This window comes from Triticum dicoccoides, chromosome 3A (assembly GCF_002162155.2).
Source record: "Triticum dicoccoides isolate Atlit2015 ecotype Zavitan chromosome 3A, WEW_v2.0, whole genome shotgun sequence".
In the NCBI taxonomy this organism is placed as follows: domain Eukaryota; kingdom Viridiplantae; phylum Streptophyta; class Magnoliopsida; order Poales; family Poaceae; genus Triticum; species Triticum dicoccoides.
In genome coordinates, this window is record NC_041384.1 from 661700456 (window position 1) to 661721433 (window position 20978).

Here is a 20978-nt window from a genome sequence, read left to right on the forward strand (position 1 = left end):
TAATTTTTTATGCCCGTTTCAAAATGCGGTCAAAACGGCGGGCTTGACCGTTCGTAGCTAGTGGTTGAATCTTGAATTTTTTTATTTTTCTCTGATTAAATAGATACTTATGTACCTAGAAATGATTTTTGGAAAAAATAAAAAAGCAAACTATGAGGCAGCTGCAGTTCAAATTTGACCCGGTTCCTGCTGAATCGGCGGGAATTTGTCTTTTTCACCAGAGGTGGATCAAAACTTTTGACACCCAACCAATTTGTCAATTATGCATTAAATATGGCCTAGTATTTTAGAAAATTGATTTGGTCCAATTTTGCAACAAATATATGATAGGTCGTTCACAAAAAAAACTCAGTTCGGGCACTCGGAAAATGGAAAATGAATTTTCCGTGCAAAGAAAATAAAAACTCCCTTAGGCAACATTGTTTGGAATTCCAATATGCACTCTTGTGCACAGTATGAGATCATTTGAACAAACTATGCCATGAATGTGGCCATAAGATTGATCATTTGGCTTGAAAGCCATGAATCTTCACGCATGATAGCTCATTTTTTAGAACACTTTTTTATAATAATTACCGTATTACAACTTTATTATTTTTCCTGGAAACTTGGTCACATATAATGACACAAATGCGAAGGTTTTCTGATTTTTTTGAATTTTTTATTCCCGTTTCAAAATGCAGTCAAAACAGCGGGCTTGACCGTTCCTAGCTAGTGGTTGAATCATGAATTTTTTATGTTTCTCTGATTAAATAGATACTTATATACCTAGAAATAATTTTTAGAAAAAAAATAAAGAGCAAACTATGAGGCAGCTGTAGTTCAAATTTGACCCGGTTGCTACTGAATCGGTGGGAATTTGTCTTTCTCACCAGAGGTGGCTCAAAACTTTTGACACCCAACCATTTTGTCAATTGTGTATTAAATATGGCCTAGTATTTTATAAAATTGATTTGGTCCAATTTTGCAACAAATATATGGTAGGTCCTTCACAAAAAAAACTCATTTCGGGCACTCGGAAAATGGAAAATGAATTTTCTGTGCAAAAAAATGAAAACTCCCTTAGGCAACATTGTTTGGAATTCCAAGATGCACCCTTGTCCACAATATGAGATCATTTGAACAAACTATGTCATGAATGTGGCCATAGGATTGATCATTTGGCTTGAAAGCCACGAATCTTCACGCATGATAGCTCATTTCTGAGAACACTTTTTTAAAGAAGTTATCGTATTACAAGTTTATTATTTTTACCGATAACTTGGCCACATATAATGACACAATGCGAAGATTTTTCAATTTTTTGATTTTTTTGAATTTTTCATGTCCGTTTCAAAATGCGGTCAAAACGGCGGGCATGACCGTTCCTAGCTAGTGGTTGAATCTTGGAACACTTTTGGTGTTTCTCTGATTAAATAGTTACTTTTGAACCTAAAAATGAATTTTGGAAAAAATAAATAACAAACTATGAGGCAGCTACAGTTCAAATTTGAACTGTTTCCTGCTGAATCGTCGGAAATTTGTCTTTTTCACGAGAGGTGGATAAAAACTTTTCACACCCAACCATTTGGTCAATTGTGCATAAAATGTGGTCTAATGATTTCTAAAAATGATGTGGTGCCATTTTGCAACAAATATTTGGTAGGTTTTTCACAAAAAGAACAATTATTGTTACTCGAAAAATAGAAAATACTTTTCTTGTGAAAAGAACTTATTTTTAATCAATTACGACCAATTTGAATGGTCATGACATCTTCAAAATGTCTACTGCGTTCTGATTGGTTCATAGGCATCTCACGCGGATCATGGGTCAGACACCGTCGGATACTCCCGGATCCGACGACAGCCCTCGTCCCTCTCACACTCTCACTCCTCGTGGCCTCTTCCCTCCCACCCCCTCGGCCAAACTCCAAACCCTAGTGTCCCTCGCGCCCCACCCGTGCATCCTTGCCTCCGCACGCCGCCACCCACCCACCGCCTCGTCCCTCCCACAGCTCGCTGATGTCTACTACACAACCTTCTTCTTGTAGACGTTCTTGGGCCTCCAAGTGCAGAGGTTTGTAGGACAATAGCAAATTTCCCTCAAGTGGATGACCTAAGGTTTATCAATCCGTAGGAGGCGTAGGATGAAGATTGTCTCTCTCAAGCAACCCTGCAACCAAATAACAAAGAGTCTCTTGTGTCCCCAACACACCCAATACAATGGTAAATTGTATAGGTGCACTAGTTCGGCGAAGAGATGGTGATACAAGTGGTATATGGATGGTAGATAAAGGTTTTTATAATCTGAAAATATAAAAACAACAAGGTAACTAATGATAAAAGTGAGCACAAATGGTATTGCAATGCGTTGAAACAAGGCCTAGGGTTCATACTTTCACTAGTGCAAGTTCCCTCAACAATAATAACATACTTGGATCACATAACTATCCCTCAACATGCAACAAAGAGTCACTCCAAAGTCACTAATAGCGGAGAACAAACGAAGAGATTATGGTAGGGTACGAAACCACCTCAAAGTTATTCTTTCCAATCAATCCGTTGGGCTATTCCTATAAGTGTCACAAACAACCCTAGAGTTCGTACTAGAATAACACCTTAAGATACAAATCAACCAAAACCCTAATGTCACCTAGATACTCCAATGTCACCTCAAGTATCCGTGGGTATGATTATACGATATGCATCACACAATCTCAGATTCATCTATTCAACCAACACATAGAACCTCAAAGAGTGCCCCAAAGTTTCTACCGGAGAATCACGATGAAAACATGTGCCAACCCCTATGCATAGGTTCATGGGCGGAACCCGCAAGTTGATCACCAAACATACATCAAGTGAATCATGTGATATCCCACTGTCACCACAGATACGCACGACAAGACATACATCAAGTGTTCTCAAATCTTTAGAGACTCAATCTGATAAGATAACTTCAAAGGGGAAACTCAATCGATTACAAGAGAGTAGAGGGGGGAAGAAACATCATAGGATCCAAATATAATAGCAAAGCTCGCGATACATCAAGATTGTATCATATCAAGAACACGAGAGAGAGAGAGAGAGAGAGAGAGAGAGAGAGAGATCAAACACATAGCTACTAGTACATACCCTCATCCCCGAGGGAGAACTACTCCCTCCTCGTCATGGAGAGCACCAGGATGATGAAGATGGCCACCGGAGAGGGATTCCCCCCTCCGGCAGGGTGCCGGAACGGGTCTAGATTGGTTTTCGGTGGCTACGGAGGCTTCTGACAGTGGAACTCCCGATCTATTTGTGCTCCCTGGTCGTTTTAGGGTATATGGAGAGATATAGGCGGAAGAAGTACGTCAGGGGAGCCACGAGGGGCCCACGAGGGTGGAGGGCGCGCCCAGGGGGGCGCCCCCTGCCTCGTGGCTTCCTCGTTGCTTACCTTACGTGGACTCCAAGTCTCCTAGGTTGCTTTCCTTCCAAAAATAAGTTTCGTGAAGTTTCAGGTCAATTGGACTCCATTTGATTTTCCTTTTCTGTGATACTCTAAAACAAGGAAAAAACAGAAACTGGCACTGGGCTCTAGGTTAATAGGTTAGTCCCAAAAATCATATAAAATAGCATATAAATGCATATAAAACATCCAAGGTTGATAATATAATAGCATGGAACAATAAAAAAATATAGATACGTTGGAGACGTATCATCATCCCCAAGCTTAATTCCTGCTCGTCCTCGAGTAGGTAAATGATAAAACAGAATTTTTGATGTGGAATGCTACCTAACATATTTATCCATGTAGTTATCTTTATTGTGGCAAGAATATTCAGATCCATAAGATTCAAGACAAAAGTTTAATATTGACATAAAAATAATAGTACTTCAAGCATACTAACTAAGCAATTATGTCTTCTCAAAATAACATGGCCAAAGAAAGTTATCCCTACAAAATCATATAGTCTGGCTATGCTCTATCTTCACCACACAAAATATTTAAATAATGCACAACCCCGATGAAAAGCCAAGCAATTGTTTCATACTTTTGGTGTTCTCAAACCTTTTCAATCTTCATGCAATACATGAGCGTGAGCCATGGATATAACACTATAAGTGGAATAGAATGGTGGTTGTGGGGAAGACAAAAAGGGAGAAGATAGTCTCACATCAACTAGGCGTATCAACGGGCTATGGAGATGCCCATCAATAGATATCAATGTGAGTGAGTAGGGATTGCCATGCAACGGATGCACTAGAGCTATAAGTGTATGAAAGATCAACAAAAGAAACTAGTGGGTGTGCATCCAACTTGCTTGCTCACGAAGACCTAGGGCATTTTGAGGAAGTCCATCATTGGAATATACAAGCCAAGTTCTATAATGAAAGATTCCCACTAGTATATGAAAGTGACAACATAGGAGACTCTCTATCATGAAGATCATGGTGCTACTTTGAAGCACAAGTGTGGTAAAAGGATAGTAGCATTGCCCCTTCTCTCTTTTTCTCTCATTTTTTTATTTTTTTATTTGGGCCTTTTCTCCTTTTTTATGGCCTCTTTTCTCTTCTCTTTTTTTGGGCTTCTTTGGCCTCTTTTATTTATTTATTTTCGCCCGGAGTCTCATCCCGACTTGTGAGGGCATCATAGTCTCCATCATCCTTTCCTCATTGGGACAATGCTCTAATAATGATGATCATCACACTTTTATTTACTTATTACAACTCAAGAATTACAACTCGATACTTAGAACAAGATATGACTATATGAATGCCTCCGGCGGTGTACCGGGATGTGCAATGACTCAAGAGTGACATGTATGGAAGAATTATGAATGGTGGCTTTGCCACAAACACGATGTCAACTACATGATCATGCTAAGCAATATGACAATGATGGAGTGTGTCATAATAAACGGAACGGTGGAAAGTTGCATGACAATATATCTCGGAATGGCTATGGAGATGCCATAATAGGTAGGTATGGTGGCTGTTTTGAGGAAGGTATATGGTGGGTTTATGGTACCGGCGAAAGTTGCGCGGTACTAGAGAGGCTAGCAATGGTGGAAGGGTGAGAGTGCGTATAATCCATGGACTCAACATTAGTCATAAAGAACTCACATACTTATTGCAAAAATCTATTAGTTATCGAAACAAAGTACTACGCGCATGCTCCTAGGGGGATAGATTGGTAGGAAAAGACCATCGCTCGTCCCCGACCGCCACTCATAAGGAAGACAATCAATAAATAAATTATGCTCCGACGTCATCACATAACGGTTCACCATACGTGCATGCTACGGGAATCACAAACTTCAACACAAGCATTTCTCAAATTCACAACTACTCAACTAGCACGACTCTAATATCACCATCTCCATATCTCAAAACAATTATCAAGTATCAAACTTCTCTTAGTATTCAATGCACTCTATATGAAAGTTTTTATTATACCCCTCTTGGATGCCCATCATATTAGGACTAAATTCATAACCAAAGAAAATTACCATGCTGTTTAGGACTCTCAAAATAATGTAAGTGAAGCATGAGAGTTCATCTATTTCTACAAAATAAATCCATCGCCGTGCTCTAAAAAGATATAAGTGAAGCACTAGAGCAAATGACAAACTACTCCAAAAGATATAAGTGAAGACCAGTGAGTAGTCGAATAATTATGCAACTATGTGAAGACTCTCTAACATTAAATAATTTCAGATCTTGGTATTTTATTCAAACAGCAAGCAAAACTAAATAAAATAAAATGACGCTCCAAGCAAAACACATATCATGTGGCGAATAAAAATATAGCTCCAAGTAAAGTTACCGATGAACGAAGACGAAAGAGGGGATGCCTTCCGAGGCATCCCCAAGCTTAGGCTCTTGGTTGTCCTTGAATATTACCTTGGGGTGCCTTGGGAATCCCCAAGCTTAGGCTCTCTCCACTCCTTATTCCATATTCCATCGAATCTTTACCCAAAACATGAAAACTTCACAACACAAAACTTAACAGAAAACTCGTAAGCTCCGTTAGCGAAAGAAAACAAAACACCACTTCAAGGTACTGTAATGAACTCATTATTCATTTATACTGGTGTTAAACCTACTGTATTCCAACTTCTCTATGGTTTATAAACTCTTTTACTAGCCATAGATTCATTAAAATAAGAAAACAACACACGAAAAACAGAATCTGTCAAAAAACAGAACAGTCTGTAGTAATCTATAACTAACGCAAACTTATGGAACCCCAAAAATTCAAAACTAAATTTCTGGACGTGAGGAATTTATCTATTAATCATATGAAAAAAATTTAACTAAATATCACTTTCCAAATAAAAATGGCAGCAGTTCTCGCGAGCGCTAAAGTTTCTGTTTTTTACAGCAAGATCGACAAGACTTTCCCCAAGTCTTCCCAACAGTTCTACTTGGCACAAACACTAATTAAAACAAAAAAACTCAATTATAAAAGAGGCTAGATAAATTATTTATTACTAAACAGGAACAAAGCAAGGAGAGCATGATGATTTCAATGATGCTCACATAAAGGATAAGAATTGAAACATAAAGAGAGCATCATGAAGAATATGACTAGCACATTTAAGTCTAACCCACTTCCTATGTATAGGGATTTTGTGAGCAAACAACTTGTGGGAACAAGAATCAACTTGCATAGGAAGGTAAAACAAGCATAACTTTAAAACTTTAGGCACATAGAGAGGAAACTTGATATTATTGCAATTCCTACAAGCATATGTTACTCCCTAATAATAATTTTCAGTAGCATCATGAAGGAATTCAACAATATAACCAGCACCTAAAGCATTCTTTTCATGATCTGCAAGCATAGAATTTTTATTACTCTCCACATAAGCAAAATTCTTCTCATTCAGAATAGTGGGAGTATCATAAGAAACTCGAATACTATAAATTGTTTCCACATTAAAAGAGTAATGTTCAGAAAAGGGGTAACCATAATCATGACAAGTTTTATAAATATAATCACTACCTTTTATAGCATAAGTATCATCACAATAACCATCATAAGTAGGAGGCATGCTATCATCATTATAAATTTGCATATCAAAACTTGGGAGACTACAAATATCATCTTCATTAAATGTAGCATCCCCAAGCTTGGGACAAACATTAATTGCAGCAAATATATTCTCAAAAATATCATCTTCATCAAACATAGCATCCCCAAGCTTGGGCCTTTTCATATCATAAGCATAATCACTCTCATAATTAATAGTATGGATAGCACCAATAGTATAGCAATTATCATATTCTTCCAAGCAAGTGCCAAAAAGATTTTCAAGATCATAAGAAGTATCATTATTTTCCACAATTATATTTTCATGAGGCACAATAGTAATAGGAGCCACATTATTTGGGAGAGATATCTTTTTACCTCTCTTCCTTTTTCTTTTCTTCTTTTTCACCACATCATGTGTGGGTTCAATCCTCTTTTTGGAACTCCTTATTAATGAGATTGGTTGAATAGGAAGCTCCTCCTCGTTGCCTGATTCATCATAAGAAATAATAGGAGGGTATTGGGAAGTCTCTTCCCTTTCATTAGTATTCTCTTCATCTTCTATTTGTTTTATTTTATTTATGTAGTTGGCAATATAAGGATTTTCAATACAATTCACCGCACAATACATACAAATTTCCTCTAGATCAAAATGAAGAACTCTATCAAGGGCAAATTTTGGAATATAGTTAGTTATACGTTTCATTTCTTCGTAACCCATAAGCAAACTAAGTTCATTATGATGTGCAAGAGAAATCAAGTCATCACAATTTTTGGAAACGATTAGATCATGAAACAATTTGCATCGGATGGTTAAATGACCACGTTCATTGCAAAGCTCACAAGTATGGCCAAGAAAATTTAAATTTTCAGCACAATCATCTAGCCTTTCTTGCAACAATTTAGTTTCTAAGTACTTATGCCTCTTGCAATATCTATCTTCCCTATTTGGTGTGTACTTACAAACCCAATGCACTCCACAAAAATTGACATGTTTATAGGAGACATTTTCATCATAACTAGTGCAATCATCATTAGTACCATGGATATTCAAGGAGTTCATACTAATAACATTGCAATCATGCTCATCATTCAAAGATTTAGTGCCAAACATTTTAATGCATTTTTCTTCTAACACTTTGGCACAATTTTCCTTTCCATCATACTCACGAAAGATATTAAAAAGATGAAGCGTATGAGGCAAACTCAATTCCATATTTTTTTGTAGTTTTCTTTTATAAACTAAACTAGTGCTAAAACAAGAAACAAAAAGATTTGACTGCAAGATCTAAAGATATACCTTCAAGCGCTAACCTCCCCAGCAACGGCGCCAGAAAAGAGCTTGATGTCTACTACACAACCTTCTTCTTGTAGACGTTGTTGGGCCTCCAAGTGCAGAGGTTTGTAGGACAGTAGCAAATTTCCCTCAAGTGGATGACCTAAGGTTTATCAATCCGTAGGAGGCGTAGGATGAAGATGGTCTCTCTCAAGCAACCCTGCAACCAAATAACAAAGAGTCTCTTGTGTCCCCAACACACCCAATACAATGGTAAATTGTATAGGTGCACTAGTTCGGCGAAGAGATGGTGATACAAGTGGTATATGGATGGTAGATAAAGGTTTTTGTAATCTGAAAAATATAAAAACAGCAAGGTAACTAATGATAAAAGTGAGCACAAATGGTATTGCAATGCGTTGAAACAAGGGCTAGGGTTCATACTTTCACTAGTGCAAGTTCCCTCAACAATAATAACATACTTGGATCACATAACTATCCCTAAACATGCAACAAAGAGTCATTCCAAAGTCACTAATAGCGGAGAACAAACGAAGAGATTATGGTAGGGTACAAAACCACCTCAAAGTTATTCTTTCCAATCAATCCGTTCGGCTATTCCTATAAGTGTCACAAATAACCCTAGAGTTCATACTAGAATAACACTTTAAGATACAAATCAACCAAAACCCTAATGTCACCTAGATACTCCAATGTCACCTCAAGTATCCGTGGATATGATTATACGATATGCATCACACAGTCTTAGATTCATCTATTCAACCAACACATAGAACCTCAAAGAGTGTCCCAAAGTTTCTACCGGAGAATCACGACGAAAACGTGTGCCAACCCCTATGCATAGGTTCATGGGCGGAACCCGCAAGTTGATCACCAAAACATACATCAAGTGAATCACGTGATATCCCATTGTCACCACAAATACGCACGACAAGACATACATCAAGTGTTCTCAAATCTTTAAAGACTCAATCCGATAAGATAACTTCAAAGGGGAAACTCAATCTATTACAAGAGAGTAGAGGGGGAAGAAACATCATAGGATCCAAATATGATAGCAAAGCTTGTGATACATCAAGATCGTATCATCTCAAGAACACGAGAGAGAGAGAGAGAGATCAAACACATAGCTACTAGTACATACCCTCAGCCCCGAGGGAGCACTACTCCCTCCTTGTCATGGAGAGCACCGGGATGATGAAGATGGCCACCGGAGAGGGATTCCCCCCTCCGAAAGGGTGCCGGAACGGGTCTAGATTGGTTTTCGGTGGCTTTCAGAGGCTTCTGGCGGCGGAACTCCCGATCTATTGTGCTCCCTGATCGTTTTAGGGTATATGGAGATATATAGGCGGAAGAAGTACGTCAGGGGAGCCACGAGGGGCCCACGAGGGTCGAGGGCGCACCCCCTGCCTCATGGCTTCCTTGTTGCTTCCCTTACGTGGACTCCAAGTCTCCCGGGTTGCTTTCCTTCCAAAAATAAGTTCCGTGAAGTTTCAGGTTAATTGGACTCCGTTTGATTTTCCTTTTTTGCGATACTCTAAAACAAGGAAAAAAACAGAAACTGGCACTGGGCTCTACGTTAATAGGTTAGTCCCAAAAATCATATAAAATAGCATATAAATGCATATAAAACATCCAAGGTTGATAATATAATAGTATGGAACAATCAAAAATTATAGATACGTTGGAGACGTATCACTCGCCGCCGACGACCTCTCCTCTCCCATCTGCTTCCCTCCCACAGCACGTGGAACGCCCCCTCCCCGATCCAACGCGCCGCCATCTCCTCCCCGATCTAGATCCAACGCGTCGCCGCCTCCTCCCCGATCCAGATCGACACACTGGCTCTCTCACCTTGCCGGAAGGTCCCTCTGCCGTCGCCGCCCCCTCCTCCCCCTGACCCGGCGACCCTCCCTTCCGCCACCCTCGCCTGCTCTGCCTACTGCACCGCCGCCTCCGACGCCATGGTGGACGCCTACAGCAGCAGCAACCCGCTGCTCGCCGACTTCGACTTCCCGCCCTTTGACCGCGTCGAACCCGCACATGTCCGTCCTGGGATCCGCGCACTCCTCGCCTGCCTCGTACGCCCTTATCCCCCTGCCCCTGATCCCCGTTCGTTCGCCCGCTCATCGCCCATCCGGATCTGACCGTGTGTGGTTGTGGTTGTCACAGGAGGGCAAGCTGGAGGAGCTCGAGAAGGGCGTGGAGCCGGCGTGGGAGTGCTTGGTCCACCCGCTCGTCTGGAACGTCATCGACCACATCAAGGCCGTCAAGGACTCGCCCGACCTCCGCACAGCCGTCGAGGACGTCCAGGTAGTCTCTTCTTCTGTCACGCCGCCCGTGATCTAGATGGACGAAGCAGCTGATTTGTTAGCGCATCATCAGATGTTGTCTTTGTATTTCTTCTTGCTCCATGAATTATCCAGCAATATGGTGCATAGATAGAATTTTCTCATAGATCCTGGTTTCGTGCTTGCACCTTTGGTCCGCATGGTTTTTGTGGGGATATGGTACCGGACTAGAGCATAGAGGCTGATGATTTCTGGATGCATACAGATTGTGGATGCCATGTCTGAAACTGTTCAATTTTGGATGACTCAAACTGGCTCTAGCTACCAATATCTCTCTCCATCTCTTTGTATGTGCGCGCCTGTGCATCCGTTGCATGTAAAATCACGTTTTCAAACTCTTCTACTGTCGAATAGACTGACCTTGAATGCACCAACACATTGTGTCACTTTTCCATGCTCTGTCTAGTACTAGTTCCTAACTTCCTATACATATAGGAGTATTCTGCTTGCTTTGGTTGCCAAACCAAAATACCATGGATGGGTGACGTCCGTCTGTCCTGGGTTACGTTAGCATACTAGTACAACAAAGCTAGTCATAACAAGGTTAGTTCATCATATACTGCGCTTGATATAAATGTTTAGCTTCTATCAAAAAGTAATTTGGGAATAAATTCTTCCATCAGTTTAATATGATTTATGTTGATAGATTTGTCCAGAACTGTTGAAATTGTGATCAACACAGTATATTGTTGGGTTCTTACCCATAACATGAGGATATCTGTTTTTCAAATGTGGAAGCCATCATAACATCAGCTGGTCATAGTTATACGCATTGTTTAACTTTTTCTTCTTTGAATTTCACATTGCAGTTCCTTGTTGTAAGATAATGCACATGTATCAATACCAAACATGGAAAGCTTTAGTAAAAGATGTAAACATGCTCATCATATGCTATCTGATTCTGAGTTGATTTAGATTAGTTATGATTTTATTATTCAGCTTTATGATTTACTCAATCACTATTGTTTCATGATGATCATGCAGTAATGCTCCTCTTCTTCCTCGACCACCTGAACCACCACGCCGGCGGGCTCCTGAAGCATCAACTTCAATAACGGTGACCATCCATTCGTCCATTCCTTGCTTGCAGCTAGTGTTTTAGTTCTCCTAGAGCTAGCTAGTTTAGTCTGCTACGGTTTGAGGGTGCTTTGGGTTTCAATTCACTGCAGCAGAAGCACCATTCTTTTGCCTTTTTCAGTTAGATGCCTTTGGATTGTTTGGCATCAGAACCTGTTCAAGGAGATTTGCTTTTGGTAGATGCAGAGTATAGATTAAGTATTCCATAAAATTCACCACATGAGTATACTACTTAATAGCCAATTTTCGTGGTCAAATTCAGCCCTGGATGCAAATGGACATCATGATTCTGTTATGCGCCGAGGTCGGTGGTCGAATTGAGGTGCCTCTGGACTGTAGTGTATTAGGTTGCCAGGAGTAGTAAAACTTAGTGTTGTATTGAGGATTGAGGGTGGCTGGGCTTATAAGTTAATCATCAGCGTGAATGCTTTGTTTGTCTGATCCTCACAAGTTAATGCTTCGCTCGTCTGGGTGTGTGATAATGCCATGTGTCTTGTGCAATCAGATTACATTTCTGTTTGTTATGGTAATATAAAAAATATTCGTGCTGTCAAAATTTCACCGTGCGTGCCTTTCATTTCTTTAGTTTGATTGTTTCCCTAGTATTCAATATGCTTCTAGTGGCTGATCCTTCCATTTTTGTTGTGGCATCTTTATTTTCACATGTGTTGTGTGTTCTGGAAGATGGAAGAGGAAGAAAACCTATTTTTGTTGAACTAAATTTTATGTATTCTGTTTTGTTGTATGTATCATTTGATAGTTTTGTATAGGAACAAGTAATACTATTTTGTAGGGCTTTATGGCCTGTGATGTAAACATATTTAGTGCTGAAATATGAAATTATCTGCAAAATTTGTCGAAAAGGTGGATCATATGTATGAATATGTGAATGGGATGAAAAGAGTACTGGACCAACTCCAGGATTGAATTAATATTTGAATGTATAAAAAGGCCGAATGTAAACCAGAAATGGGCTACACAAAATTGTACATATATTCTTGAAAGGCCAAACGTGCATAAAAATTGATGGGCTGACCAGTTGGGCTTGGCCCATGTAGCAGACAAAAATTAACAGAAATAAATATACTAAATGGGTTGAATTAATGTGCTCGGCCCATATAGACACCTAATCAGACCGGGCTGAATCTTATCCACGTTAGCTTGCCACGGTGGATCCTACGTGGCTTGGGGAGGCTGCTAGTGACCAAAATTTTGGTCGAAGAACCAACGACCTTTTACATATCACAGAGAAGGTCGTTAATTTCAGTTACGACCGCCAGCTTTTGACCTTCTGTTTTTGGTCAAAAAAATGTCGCAAATGAAAAACAATGACCTTTCAGTGACCAATAGTGGTGGTCGCAAGTTGACATATTTCTTGTAGTGGTTCTTGGAGCTGGATAGTGGCATGGGGTGGCAGGGAGGGGACCAGATCGAAGCAGAGGGGAGGGGGAGGATGGAGAGGGGTGCGGTCAAGGTGATGTATGGCTTGGTCCGACATCTGGAGGAGATGGGTTTTTGTGGGTTCAGGCCGGTCCAACATGACGAACGTGTCCGAATCGCCCCAAATCCTCCGACATATTGACTGGGTTCGGAGGATGCTGGACAACCTGGACATTTGGGCTCGAAATAAGGGGCCCGGTTGTGCAATGTTTTGGTACGAAACTTGTCTAGGTTGTCTGCCCAGATAAATGGGGAGTAGGGGCCTCGTTGGTAAAGCCCGTATGTTTTCCACACTTCTATTGCAACGCTATGCTTTGCAAGCTTATCCATATTTTCCTTGTTTGAGTTTTGTTTGAACAATCATGGGGGAGAGTGTGCCCACCTGAATCAATTACTTAGAGGGGCCAGATCTAGTATGGCAGAATTACGCGGAGGGGGGGGGTGCACTAAGGTGTGAGAAGAGGTAGTCGCGCCAGGACATGGTGGTTACGTTTAAAGAGGCCTCCCTAAATATATTGATCGGGAGACTAAAAGTCGGGTGCGATGTTCTGTGAGGTCATGAGAGGTGTTGTTTTTCATCTCAAAACACCTTAGCGTTCCTAGAGTCCCAAATTTTCCACGGTATGGTTAGGGTGACCGAGGGCCAAATGGTGTTATCAAGGCCTGCGGGGTCACAGTTTCCCAAATGGAAGCAATGTCAGTGTAGAGGAAAGCCAAGGGTTGTCCAGATAGCCGCAGGAGAGTGGTTGATTGATTTGTTTGTGAGAATGAAATAAGCCTACCATTTCCCTTCCTAGTGTGCAATTGGTAAGCTCTGGCTCAACCAAGCATGATCATGTTGTGATCATCGAAGCCTAACATCGTACCACACATGAAGGTATTGGTGTATATTTCTTCAAAAATGCTAATTGTCACTAACCACATTTATTTGGTTATCTTTCAATCATTTTGTGGGTCATTTAATGATGGTTGAGATATGATCAATGCAGGGTGATGATGTTAAGCTTGTTGTGTTTTGGTATTTTAACATGGCCTAGTCTTGCTTTTGCTCTTTAGTTCATTGATATGGATCCTTACCCCTCATATTTGAACATACCTTTAGCCATGCACATACATCTGCAATTGTCTTCCCCATAATTATGACTATATGGTGATCATAGACAATGTTGCGGTTCGGGGCCACAAAAAAATCTTACAAAAGTATCCTTAATTTTGCCACCCCTTCTCAAATCCCTTTAGGGTTAATCCTTTATAACTTCCAACTAGTATACATGAATAAACATATTTAACACTTACTTAGGTCACATGTCCATTAACCCACTATCGCGCCTAGACTTGCCCGAACCTAGACCACAATGGATGAATGTGCCATGAATATGAGTGTTAAGAAAGACAAGTACAGACATGATCGACTATGCAAGGTCAATCATGCGTTGTTTGATAGGTACCGCATGATCAACTTTCCAAGGTTAACCTCACCTGCTTCTACTGGTATCGACGAGATCTACTAGACAAAGTCACACCGACCTTTCATAGGTATCAATGAGATCGACTGTGTGAGGTCCCCTATCTAACAAGTACCGACAAGGTTGGTTAGGCAAGAATGGCCAGTCTGCCAAAGGACCCATCACCACCCAGCCAAGTTGGAGCTCTCAAGGAAGTGGAAATACTCATGCTGAAAATACCATACTAGGGTTTAAGATACTCATGAAATGGTGGTAAAGCCAGATGATGAATTGTTCCTATTAAGAAGGTGTGCAAAGCCATGTGAGGTTAAAAGTGTAACACTATAATGATCCTTGCCATGGAAGTTGCTTTATTCAACACGGAGGTAATCCAATTTATAGTAGTTGTTATGCTATGAATGAACAAAACAAATTCTCTCTCTCCATTGCATCCCCGGTGTTCACCCATGAGGTTTAGAGTAGCTAGTCAGATCGAGATGAGCAAGTTCTCAACTGCTCTCTATTAAGGCACAAATTTGTGTGTGTGTGGGGGGGGGGGGATCTGGATCTCTACTTTGTTGTCCAAAGGAGTAGATGCTAACACAAAGCAAGCATAATTTTAGGGTTAAAATTAATGGATTATTTTCTTTAAGTTATAGTCATATCATATAATTAATAATTATTTAAAATGCATATGATTAAACTTCACATAGATTTTTGATATAAACAAACAATATACATACCAATATGGAGGTTACAAATGACTCACAAATCATACCCAATACATGTACCTTTTTTATGGATGCATACACATCTACACAAAAATGGGGTTGGAGAACTTTACATGGATATGAGACTTAGAATTGTATCGGACCTGACCTTTGTGATTAACATTTCTCATTCCAGGTATTTCTTGAACCAGTCGAGCATTAAGGCAAGAGCTTGTTCAGCTGTTCTAACTGCAAATGGGTCGGTGCTATTGTATCTACAAGCAAAACCATGTGCAACTCCTGGAAAGATCTTGCCGAAGTAAGGTACCTACAATAAGCAAGCATATGAGGCTAGCTAGCTTGTGGGTAAAAGGCTTCTGGTAAGCTCTATGAATACACTATTTGTGTCAAGTCTTGCGTAAAAAGGTACGTAGTTGGTTAAGTCAAACACCATTTTTATAGTTCTACCTTTGTCCTCATTTCCTTGTCCAAGAATTCCTTCTGCGTTAAACTATGTACAATGATTATATAACAGTTTTGTTATTCAAAGTATATGTAGAGTATTATAATTTTGTTTGCACATTTTTATGTAAATTAAAGTTTATATTAAGTTAAGTACCATGGTTAACACTCAAGGAAGTAAAAAAAGTGAAATGATAGCAAATAGAGTGAGTAATTGCATACACTGAGATTTATCCTCCAACTACATCATGAAATATGAGCTCTTATCGATAAATACAATTGTATTTTGTTCGCGATCATGTTAACATGTGAAATGTGTGCCGGTTGCACCCACTATGATGTTTCTAAATTGAATATTATACTTTAGCAAATTACATTTCAAATTTTGGAAGCAATGCCAGTAGAGCTATATAAAAGAATTCGATATCAAGTGTCAACAGATCCGATACTAACTCACCTTATCACTTCTTTTACGAAGGGCCTGCAAAAACTGATATATGAACTTCTGTGGTGTAGTTGTGTCATTTTGAGCTCCAAGGATCTCAATGGGGCACTTGACCTCTGAGTTCCGCGTAAACTTAAAATAATAAGAAGAGGGATTCACAATGAAACTAGTCACCATAGCAGTAGAAACAAAGGGTCACCTCTCATATCGTCAACAATGATGGATGAAGGATGGGAGACGACGATTGCCTTCACCTCCTCCATTTTCGCTATCTCCACTGCAAACTTTCCTGTTAATTCACCGGGACAAGAAAAATAGCTGAGTTATGTTTAGACTTGTAAAACATAAGAGTTTATATTGGTTGTAATGCCAATGTTGCAGTAATGTGTATTGATTTAACTGACCACCCCAACAGTATCCCCCAACTCCAATAATTGATTTTTGCTCTTTTTTCAAGGTCGCAAAAATTGGTTTAGCATCTCGAGCGGCTTTTACCTGTAAGATAAACCCAGTAAATAATATATCAATTTAACACAAATATACTTAAAATATTTTGGACCATACCACTTTGACAATAGTATGTTTCGATGTATTTTAGAGAAAAAAATCAACCAAAGTTGAAAAATGTTTAATAAAAATCAGAGCGAACTTTATTGAAATGTATTACCGGAGAGTGGTCATCTATCCACTGTGTGATGTTTACACTTGGGTCACCCATGTAAGGTTTCCCATTGAAGAAATCAGGCACCACAACATAGTATCCAGCTTCAGCAACTTTGTCGGCTGCCTGCCTTCCTTGTCATGTAGAAACATTATGCACAATGATGCATGATTATAATTTAGATGCAAAGATATGGAGTTAAAGAAGTTAATGATCGCCCACGACACTCAATGCTTTCTCATGTCACTTTGCTTTTTTACGTACATAAATGACAGAGGTACTATCTTGCTTTGATATTTATGATAGAAAAGAAAAGTTGTTGTTTAGCACCATGGCACGTACACCCTCTATCCTTTTCTTTTTGTGAGGGATACACCCTCTATCCAGGCCATCAGTTTTGGATTGAGATATGTGCATAGGAATTTTTTTGTTTCTCCCGAGCACAACGATATATAAACTTGAAACTTTGCATGTCAACAAATATTAAGATTAAAACTTTGGATGATAATATTAAACTATTTTGCTAAATCTCAGTCGATTGAGATTTTTAAGTCTCAATCAAATTTTAAAATGCAACTTCAATTCACCAAAAAGCGCAACTAGGTGAAAAGGTGCAAGTTGCACTCCTCACTAAATTAAAGTTGCACTTTGTTTGATTGATCGAGACTTTTTTCACATTTTATATATTTATCTTCGCACAAAAGTCTGAAAATATTTTCTGCACATTGTTGTTCAAATGATACATTGACCTACAGAGTTTCAAGTTTTTATGTTGTTTTGTTTGGGTGAACCAAAAAAGAATCTATGGCATAAGTATAGTGAGCTAGCAGCCTAGCACATATCCCGGGAAAAAAATGGATGGCATGGTTAGAGGTTCTGGAAATTCCTATTGGAGCTTGGGCTCCAACCTTCTTTTCCAAAGTTTCAGAGAAAAATGAAAATAATACACATGCACAGAGGGGGTGTAGTCTACACATGTGCAGAGTTTCATGACAAAATGCATTAAGATGTGAGCTACACAAGAAAATAAAATCATACTTTTTAAGCACATGCACTGTTCACCATAAAGTTCATGATTATTTAGCTCGCATTAACGTATTTCAGCGTAAAAATTCACGAGCATGTAGAATACATCCCTACATGCATGCATGTGTGTGTATTATTTTTATTTTTCTAGAACACTCTAATACTCCCCATGTGTGTATATTTTTATATCACATATTTACGAGCATATTTATTTTTCTTTATGGAGGGAGTACGAGAAAATATGTGATATAAGTTAGTTATGAAGTCTCTCTCTCTCTCTCTCTCTCTCAAAGATAGCTACAGATGCTTGACTAAAATATGCTATGTTTTTTTCTTTTTCCATTATTTTTGTTTGAGAACCTTTTTCCACTAATTAAAAAAGAGAGAAATATGCATCGTGTGATGTTTAGTGGGTCTGCCTTTTGGAGTTGTTAGTGGGTCATTTTCACTTCAAGAGTAATTTATGACTTTGTACTTTCCTAGGTGTAGAGATCGAAGGTGACGAACCTTCTTCCGAAAAAATACATTTTTTTGAAAAAAAATACACATAGGAGACCGAATGACAACGAGTACAACTTGCGAAGATGGTCGAACCTCAGCAACGGCGCTTCGAATCCTGAAGAAACCAAAATGCAACAGCCATATTCATAGGCAAGTATATGCAGTTTTTCATCGCAGAAAGAAAGGGCATAAGCAGCTTCTTTTCCCACATACGTACTCCGTATATACGTACTGTCGAAGCACATGCACCGTATACAGTTTAATCAAATCAAATGAACTAACCGAAGATGTCGGAGGCCAGGACGATGGCCCGGTCGGAGTGGACGGGGCCGGTGACGTACGCCCTGAAGCCGGCCAGGTCATCGACGACCTTTCCCGCCTCGGCTCCGGCGGCGGTCAGGTCCGGCGGGTTGTCCAGGCACTGCGAGTGCAGAGAAGCGGAGGCGGCTCTGCCGGCGAGCACGGCGAGGCAGAGGAGGAAAGAGCGCAGCAACTCTAGAGCCATAGCACTCTGGTACGCTCTGTTCTCCTTGCTTCAGTGCGTTTCGCCGGCCGTGCGCTTATATAGACTGTACTGGGGTTTTGCTGCTTTGCAGCGGTAGGTGGCATGGACAAAAGGCTCCCTCCACCATGCCGTTTTGCTTGTTATTTTTTTCTCCTTTTTCTCGGAAAACGCTAACAATCAGTCGGCGGATCGCACAATGCAGCCGGCGTCCCTGCTCCACTTGCCACGTGCCTTCCTGAGCGCACCCTCAATCTATTTCTCTAGAACCAGAAGCATCGTGTGTTCGCCGCCGTAAAGTGCTTTTGCAACAAATGCAGTGTTGCAATGAGATTTTGCAACAAGACCTATGTTATAAAAAGATTCTGTGAAAGAAAAAATGTTCAGGAAAAAATCCACAACAAGACATTTGTTGCAAAAAAAAAAACACAACATGATCTCTATTGCAGAAGTTTTTACAACATGAGTTTTGTTGTAGAAGTTTCTGCAACACAGTTATTGTTGCAATTGTAAAGACTAGGCTGAGCTCTTGGCCGGCACCTATGGGCTGTTGAGGCGACAGATCCGGCTGACGCGTAGCGTTGCTCCCTTCTTTTGTTATCTTCTGATACGTGTTGTTCTCTGTGGCTGCTAAATGATGGCGGAGGATAAACAAGGGTTGCCATCATTCTCTTTTCTTAATCATCATTGTTCTTGCCTTTTAATTGACCTGACCCAGGGCTCCTAAACGAATACGACAACACGTCACGTGTATACCGTCCCTTTATAAGAGCAACTCCAACGGTCGCGCCAAAAGATATGCGCGCGGTAAATCTACCTTTTAGCGCGCGCGAGACGTTTTGCCGTGCTTCAGCGGTGGCGGGAAACTGGTGTGCGCAGGAACCATTTGCGCGCGCGCGAAAAGGCGCCAGCTCGCGCACTATTTTTGGTGCACCGCTTCCGGCGTGCCTATAAAATGCGGCACTCGCCACGCGCCTATTCCACGACTCCTCTTCCTCTTCCTCTCTGCCACGCGCGCCTTCACCTCTCCAGCGCCCCGTCACCGACGCGCCACCATGCCGCGCGCCGCCGAGGAGCGTCGGGCTACCGCGGCGTCCGCCTGCGCCCCAACGGCGGGTACTACTCCGAGATACGCTCCGGCGATCTCCGGCTCGGCCTCGTCACCTACGGGACGGCGCACGAGGCCGCTCGCGCGTACGACGCGGCGGCGTGGCGCCTAGGCCGGCCGCGCGGGCAGATGAATTTCCAAGATGTGTACACGCTCCAGCAGGTGCTGGACGTCGCCCCGCCGCCTCGTCTGAACACGGCACAAGACCGTGCAGAGCACGCTGAGCGGCAGCGCCGCCTCCTCGTCGCCCAGGAGGACGAGCAGGTCATGGCGGAGTGACGCCGGCGCCACCTGGAGGACGTCGCCTACGAGCAAGTCTACTGGGCAAGGCGTCGCGAGGAGGACACGCGAAGGCGCCGCGAGGAGCGGTTGGACAGGCGTCGGCGGAAGGCATTGGCGAATGCGCAGTCCGATCTCGTTGCAGTAGGTGGGAGGTCGTTCTTCACGGCAGACGATGATCGTTGGTTGGACATATGGCTCGATACCTCGGACGACACCGCCGAGGATGATAATAGTGATGATGGTAGCGACTTAGAGTAGTTTATCTATACAATCTATCTAGTTTTTATCGTTTGTCGTTTTTATCTATGCAATCTATGCTTTCGATGTAAAATACCTTTGTATCGTTTAAAAAAATCTATGTAATCTATCTAGTTTATCTATGCTTCCGATGTATACATCTAGTTTGTAGATTGAGCGAGATTTTTTACGCGTTGCTGGAGCGGCGCGCGCAGCATTTTTTACGCGTTGCTGAAGTGGCGCACGCGCTACATTTTAGCGCGGCTGCTGGAGCCAGCGCTGCGCGCCGCGCCAAACCAGACGATGGGCGTGCGCTAAAATTATTTTTTGCGTGCGGCGTGTTCGGCATCTGTTGGAGATGCTTTAAGAAAATGGATATGACTGTGATGGACAAAGTAACAAACAGTTCTAAAGAACTGCCGGCATTGACCAAAAAA

The 20978-nt window shown here is 41.1% G+C and overlaps 1 protein-coding gene across 1 annotated transcript; it reads right to left on the reverse strand.

Annotated features, from left to right (window-relative positions):
- Positions 1-15302: 15302 nt before the first annotated feature.
- LOC119272630 (endo-1,3;1,4-beta-D-glucanase-like) lies at positions 15303-18977 on the reverse strand. The gene is made up of 7 exons (XM_037554079.1): positions 18695-18977; positions 18506-18527; positions 16892-17015; positions 16629-16719; positions 16424-16513; positions 16237-16340; positions 15303-15645 (listed from the first exon to the last, which is right to left on the reverse strand). The coding sequence occupies exons 1-7, from the start codon at positions 18915-18917 to the stop codon at positions 15505-15507; spliced, it is 795 nt and encodes a 264-aa protein (XP_037409976.1). The 5' UTR covers positions 18918-18977; the 3' UTR covers positions 15303-15504.
- Positions 18978-20978: the final 2001 nt, after the last annotated feature.

Coding starts and splice junctions, on each gene's coding strand:
- LOC119272630 (XM_037554079.1), bottom strand. CDS start 18,917: ATGGCTCTAGAGTTGCTGCGCTCTTTCCTCCTCTGCCTCGCCGTGCTC. Junction 17,016..18,505: donor TTCGAAGCGCCGTTGCTGAG/GTTCGACCATCT, acceptor ATGACAAGGAAG/GCAGGCAGCCGACAAAGTTG. Junction 15,646..16,236: donor TTCGTAAAAGAAGTGATAAG/GTGAGTTAGTAT, acceptor TGCTTATTGTAG/GTACCTTACTTCGGCAAGAT.